Source organism: Eublepharis macularius, chromosome 2, assembly GCF_028583425.1.
Source record: "Eublepharis macularius isolate TG4126 chromosome 2, MPM_Emac_v1.0, whole genome shotgun sequence".
In the NCBI taxonomy this organism is placed as follows: domain Eukaryota; kingdom Metazoa; phylum Chordata; class Lepidosauria; order Squamata; family Eublepharidae; genus Eublepharis; species Eublepharis macularius.
The window spans coordinates 43,992,010-43,998,788 of NC_072791.1; the positions used below are offsets into that span (position 1 = coordinate 43,992,010).

At 57.6% G+C, this 6,779-nt stretch overlaps 1 protein-coding gene across 1 annotated transcript; it reads left to right on the top strand.

Moving 5' to 3' along the window:
- The first annotated feature begins 1,701 nt into the window (after positions 1-1,701).
- On the top strand, positions 1,702-4,884 carry IRF2BPL (interferon regulatory factor 2 binding protein like). The gene has a single exon (XM_054972163.1). It carries the CDS (start codon positions 1,920-1,922, stop codon positions 4,086-4,088), a length of 2,169 nt encoding a protein of 722 aa, XP_054828138.1. The 5' UTR covers positions 1,702-1,919; the 3' UTR covers positions 4,089-4,884.
- Positions 4,885-6,779: the final 1,895 nt, after the last annotated feature.

The following is a 6,779-nucleotide window of genomic DNA, read 5'->3' on the forward strand; positions in this document are numbered from 1 at the left end:
CACAGCGGGACTTCCTTCTCAGCAAATAGTGCTGATTTGTAGGCAAAGTCTGGGTGGATTCTAATTAGCCTTAGCGATTGTGTGAAGGGGGGCGATGCAGTTATTTCGGATTATCAAGAAGGGTTGGATCATACGTGTGCCCTCAGAATAAACACGGATAGGAAAGAGCTGAGTAAACATTATTACAAAGCGCCGGGTTATCCTGCCCAGCCAACCCCAGTTTCTCTGCGGGAAGCACTGTTTCTTCCCCTTGGGAAAGGTTGACCCACCCCGGCCAGCTACTCTGCAAGGGATGCAGTGGGTGACGTAACCGGGATCGCAGCCTGCCCGGGGCCGCCGCTGTTCACGTTCAGCCCAGTCCCTGCAGGAAAGTTTGCTCGGCTTGCGGAGGTTGGACAGCAACTCCAAGGCTCGCTCGGCAAGCAGCTGCGGCCAGGATCCACGCGGGCTTGCGGCAGCCGAGAGCCCCCTCCCGCCCCGCCTGAGCCAGACTGAGGGGTGGGGGGAGCCGAGGGGGACCGCGGACTGCCGGCCGCCCCTTTGCAGGAAGCTTCTCGGGGATGCCAGCGCAGTCAGGGCGCGGCTTCAAAGCAAGACGCCGGCACGGCTCCTCAAGCACGCCTGGCCGGAAGCTGCAGGGAGCGCGCCTTTGAGCCGCCTCAGAGGCCAGCCGCTCACCTGGCTTGGCCCGGCCGATAGCGCTCCGTGCTCCGCAGTCTCCCTCTGGGGCATGCAGAGCGGCCTTCCCGCAAAGCCGCTGCAGCGCACGGCCAGCGGCTCTCGTTCAAAAGCGCTTGCGGGGCGGGGGAGGCCGCCCAGGGTTCGCTCCCACAGCGCAGAGGCACCGGCTCTCCCAGCCACGCCGCGGGAGAAACGCGGCCCCATTACTAGAAAGAAGGAAGGCGCGCGGCTCTGGCGAGTGACATCAGCCTCCGCCCTCCATTTTGACGGCAGGAAGCAGCGCCGCTGCCAGAGCGCCTCCGAGGATCGCGGAGCCGCTGCGAGCTGCGGTCCAACTCCCTCCCCTCCCCTACTCCCCTCCCCTCCCCAGCGCTTCGCGAGACACTCGTAGGCAGAAAAGCCAACCAGGAACGAAGCGGCCTCCTGCAGCATGTGCTTCCCTGGATGTGTTTTCGCTGTGGGGAAACTGCCGGGGAGGGGAGGGGGACGCGCGCCCTGCGTTTCCACGTCCAAACTAGCCCCGGGTGCGCGCGCCCGCGTGCGAGAGAAGCTCCTCGAGCTCCAAACGGCAACTCGCCTCGCTTCAGCTGTTGTACACACTCGAGGGGGGAGACGGGGAGAGGAACCGGGCAGGGTGCCGCGCATGCGCCCTCCGCGCAACAAGTGGGCTCCCCGGCCGTAGACAGAGGGGAAGCGGGGGAGGGGCGGCGGCGGCGGCCGAGAGGGGCGCTGCGAGGGCGGGGGAGGGGCGCGGCGGCGGTGACGTGCGCGCTCCACCCAGGTGGCACCCGAGCTGGGGGAGCGGCGGGCGAGAGGCGAATGGAGCGCCGCGCCAGGAGGAGGGGCAGAGCCGCGCTCGGAAGGCTCCGCCGCATCAGCCCGGAGTGACACTCCGCCTTCCCGCTCCGGATCCCAAGCAGCGCCGGAGGATGTGAGCGGAGGAGCTGGCGGCGCCGCCGCTGCTGCTGCTGCTGGCCGGGATGCCGCCGCCGCCGCCGCCCTGAGGCGCGCCTGCCCAGCCGAGCGCCTCTCCCTCGCCCGCCGGGGCCAGCGGCCGAGCAGCAGGTAGCCGACCTCCCCGCCGCCGCCGCCCCTCGCGCCTCGCGCCTTCCCCGCCCGCCCGCCCGGCAAAGGAGGAGCCGCCGCCGCCGCCGCCGAGGAGAGCCGCGGAAGAGCCGGGCAGGGCAGGGCGGCAGAAGCGGCGGCTCCGCGGGGACCAGCCCAGCCGCTGCCTCGCCATGTCGGCGGCGCAGGTGTCCTCGTCGCGGCGGCAGTCGTGCTACCTGTGCGACCTGCCGCGCATGCCGTGGGCCATGATCTGGGACTTCAGCGAGCCCGTCTGCCGCGGCTGCGTCAACTACGAGGGCGCCGACCGCATCGAGTTCGTCATCGAGACGGCCCGCCAGCTCAAGCGGGCGCACGGCTGCTTCCAGGACGGCCGCTCGCCAGGCCCGCCGCCGCCCGTGGGCGTCAAAGCCGTGGCGCTCTCGGCCAAGGAGGCGGCGGCGGCGGCGGCAGCGGCGCAGCAACAGCAGCAGCTCAACCATGTGGACGCCGCCGCCGCCGCCGCCTCCAAAGCGCCCTCGGGCCTGGAGCGCTACGGGCTGAGCGAGCAGCGCGGCCGCTTCGAGTACCCGCCGCCGCCGGGCAGCCACGCCGGACGCCTGCCGAACGGCCTGGGCGGCCCCAACGGCTTCCCCAAGGCGCCCGACGACGGGCCGCCCGAGCTGAACCGTCAGAGCCCCAATTCCTCCTCCTCCTCCTCCTCGTCGTCGTCATCCCGCCGCGGGGCGCATGGCGGCCTGGTGAGCGGCCTTCCCCCGGGCGGCGGTAGCCAGGGGCTCAACGTGCCGCCCAACTTGCTGCCGCAGACGCTGCTCAACGGGCCGGCCGGTGGGGGCGGCGGGGTGGCTCTGCCTCCCCCGCGGGGGCCGCCGGCCTCGTCGGCGTCGTCGTCCTCCTCATCGTCCGCCTCGTCGACGGCATCCTCCGGCGAGCCCTGCGGGAAGCGGCCCGGGTCGGTGTCGAGCAGCGGCGACCAGGAGCGGGAGCTGAAGGAGAAGCAGCGCAACGCCGAGGCGCTGGCCGAGCTGAGCGAGAGCCTGCGCAACCGGGCCGAGGAGTGGGCCAGCAAGCCCAAGCTGGTGCGCGACACGCTGCTGACGCTGGCCGGCTGCACGCCCTACGAGGTGCGCTTCAAGAAGGACCACGCGCTGCTGGGCCGCGTCTTCGCCTTCGACGCCGTCTCCAAGCCGGGCCTGGACTACGAGCTGAAACTCTTCATCGAGTACCCCAGCGGCTCGGGCACCGTCTTCTCCAGCGCCTCGGGCGTGGCCAAGCAGATGTACCAGGACTGCATGAAGGACTTCGGCCGCGGCCTCTCCTCGGGCTTCAAGTACCTCGAGTACGAGAAGAAGCACGGCTCAGGCGACTGGCGCCTGCTGGGCGACCTGCTGCCGGAGTCGGTGCGCTTCTTCAAGGAGCTGGTGGGCGCCGACATGCTGCCGCAGCCCTACCTCGACGCCTCCTGCCCCATGCTGCCCACCGCCCTGGTGGGCCTGCCCCGCGCCGCCGTGGCCGCCGCCTCCTCTGCCGGCGGGGGTGCGGGCGGGCCGGCCTCCAGCCGAGGGCCCGGCGGCACGGGCACGGGTGGCGGCGGCGGCCTGAGGAAGAGGAAGGCCTCCCCGGAGCCGTCGGACTCTGCTTCGGAGGGCGGCCTCAAGCTGAGCGACGAGCAGCAGCGCCAGCAGTGGATGGCCAGCCAGAGCGAGGCGCTCAAGCTCACCATGGCGGCGGGCGGCTTCGCCGGGGTGCCCCCGCCGCCGCTCGGGCCGCACTCCAACCGGACCACCCCGCCGGAGTCGGCGCCGCAGAACGGCCAGTCGCCCATGGCCGCCCTCATGTCGGTGGCCGACACGCTGGGCAATGCCCACTCGCCCAAGGACGGCAGCTCGGTCCACTCGACCACGTCGACGCGGAGGAACAGCAGCAGCCCCGTCTCGCCCGCCTCGGTGCCGGGCCAGCGCCGCCTGGCCTCCCGCAACGGGGACCTGAACCTGCAGGTGGCCCCTCCGCCCCCCAGCGCCCACCCCGGCATGGACCAAGTGCACCCCCAGAACATTCCAGACTCGCCCATGGCCAACAGCGGACCCCTTTGCTGCACCATTTGCCACGAACGCTTGGAGGACACCCACTTTGTGCAATGCCCCTCGGTGCCCAGCCACAAGTTCTGCTTCCCTTGTTCCCGAGAGAGCATCAAGGCCCAGGGGGCGACCGGCGAGGTCTATTGCCCCAGCGGCGAGAAATGCCCCTTAGTCGGTTCCAACGTGCCTTGGGCGTTTATGCAGGGCGAGATCGCGACCATTTTAGCGGGGGATGTGAAAGTGAAAAAGGAGAGAGACCCTTAAAAATCAAAACACAACAACCCAACCACGCCCGGCAAACTTCAGCCTCCTGAAGATGTAGAATTGTGAATACTGAAAACGAAAAAAAACACACACACAAGACAGTACTGCAAAAAGCTTAGTCTTATGTATAGACCTTATTTTCGTCGTATGTTTCTATATTTTGAAACAAAGGTATGTACTCTTCTTCATTTGAAGGATAGAGCTCTTCTTCCCCCTCCCCTCCTTTTGGTTTTATTAAAACAGAATATAATATTGTTTGGTTACTACATAATACCTGTTTCTCATTTCTTTGGCAGTGTGTTGGCTAGGTACACAGTTAAATAGCCCTTAGCGATTCCCTGCTGCTGGTGTGTATTTTTGTAAATGTATGCACTTCTCTAAAAGAAGAAAAATGAAAAAAAAACCTTTTCTTTTTGCCAAGGCCAGTGTTGATGCCTAATTTTGCTACGAAATGGTGACAGCTTCTGTTTTGCAAGCCCAGAGGTGTTGTTAGTCTTTCACCTTTTTTCTTTTGTTCCTCTCCTTTTCTTTTTTTAATTTTCTTTTTTGCAAAATGGTGGGGTGGTATGGGGGTGATTTTTGTTGCAACTTTGTAAAAAATGTTTCAGTTTGTTTCTATTGATCTCTGAACTCTTTTTTTGCTTTGTTGATGCACGGAAGCTTTTGAACACTAGAGCAAACTTGCTGTACATGGAAAACATGCTCTGTTTGTCCTTTATACATTTCTGTAGTTAACAGAACACTGTAATGTGCCTTGGAGCTTAGTAAATTGTAATAAATTCAATTGATATTAATAGTTCCCGAGTAAGATTTTTTTTTGCCTCCTGTTTTGACAACTGAGGCCAAAATAAATGTCTCAATTCTACCAGAAGTTTAAATCTTCTCCTGTCTGTGCCACTTGTACACATGTAACCAGGTATATGCCCTGTGATGCTGTCTTAACTTACCTAGATGTTGGCCCTCTGCCTGTTTACATTTCCCCTCTTAATATTGCAGGAGCAGTTGCTGACTAAGCATTTTCTATTCACTGTTCCTGTCTCCCATTTCCTCTTACAGCTGTGGAGCAGCAAGGATTTTCTGTTACACCAGAGGCATCTTTTGTGTGAGGACTGTGTCATAGAAATCAGCCCTATGAAAGTTTCAAGCTTTTCTCATACAAACAAAAATGCAGCTTACCATTGTGTATAGTTCTCTGAAGGAAAGTTTCACTGAGTTCAGCCATATAGATTTTGGCTGCAAGGCTGCAATCTGTCCTTGCTTGGGAAAAAATACCATTGAAATCAGTAGGCCTTTCTTCCAAGTAAATATGGGTTCCCACCAAGCAACACTAAGGAAGGGAAAAAATGAACCTGGGCACAGATAATAATCATGACTATTTCACTGACCTCAGCATAGGAAGTATTGGTGTTGCCCTGCATTTGGTGTATGACCTTGAAAAGGTGTTTTCTTTGGTTTGGAATGATGATAACATTCAGCCATTGGAAAGAGAGAAGTTACTAACAGCATTCCTCCAGGCAATCTGCAAACATTATTACTCTTTTAACTACCTTTCTGAAAGTGACATTTACCATTTTCAACATATCTGGGGGTGATTGAATGCCTGTTGGGTGATCAACAGGCAGAGTAAACACACAGGGGCCCCCTGACCCACTGGAAAATGCAAACAACCCCCAGCATGAACTTTTGTCTTTTTCAGTGAGACAAATGGGAGGAAAGGAAGATGACAAACCCCCACACAGAAACATCAATGTTTCTGCAGCATGAATGAAGAGGTGGCCCCAGTCTATTGTGCCATAGGTTAGGGCAGCCAGTAGCATTTACATTGTTGGCCCATTAAAAAAAAAACTGCAAAGAGGCATTTTAAAACATTCTTGGCCTTTGTATTTGGTTACGGCTAGTTCTACAGTTTTGTTTTTTGTTCCTGTCAATCAGGATAAATGAAATAGTAGAAGCTGATGGGTTGTAGCTTTAATTAATAAACACAGGGATTTTCAGAGCTGCTGCTCTGAGATTCTTTGTGGTGTTTTCCCTCTCTCAGATGCACCCTTGTACACCATTCTGCTGTTCTAAGAGATGGCTATCTTCTGTATTTTCTCAGCTTCTTCTGCAAAGAGATAGTATTGCTGCATCAGTCTCATAACCCACAGAAGCCTTTGGCATTTGGGATAAATGTCTGTAAAGAGGCTTCTAAGTTGCTTCAACAAATTAAAAAGGCTTATTTTTTAAATATATATATGTAACAGCAGCCAGGAATGTATGTGACTAAAAAATTTATTTCAGAAACCAATTGTCACAATATATCCTTCATTATACCCCAGTATTAGATTTAGAAAGATGGGAGGAGAAAAAAATAACTGGTCATTATCTTTATGTTGCCAAAATATCATGTTTTTTTCCTAGTGAATTTATGCAATTAAAAGGAATTGTAACCAAATAGTCCCCAAAGAACTTTGCTTAATTTTCAGAGTTTTCCTCACCTCCTGCCTTAATCTGTTTTTCAAGGTTACCCATTTTTTTCCTTTATCTTATTTCTGTTGACTAGGAGACTGTCAAGAGACACTGAGCATGTGTGAAAAACAAGCTTGCAGTGAATTGTAATACTGTAGTTAATTAAAGTTAACCATAGCTAGAGGGCATTTGTTGTATGGAGGTTTTCTGTAACCATGTGACCTTTCCTTTTACTCTGACCCA

What these genes read in the sequence shown, in the direction of transcription:
- IRF2BPL (XM_054972163.1), top strand. Translation starts at nt 1,920, where the DNA reads ATGTCGGCGGCGCAGGTGTCCTCGTCGCGGCGGCAGTCGTGCTACCTG.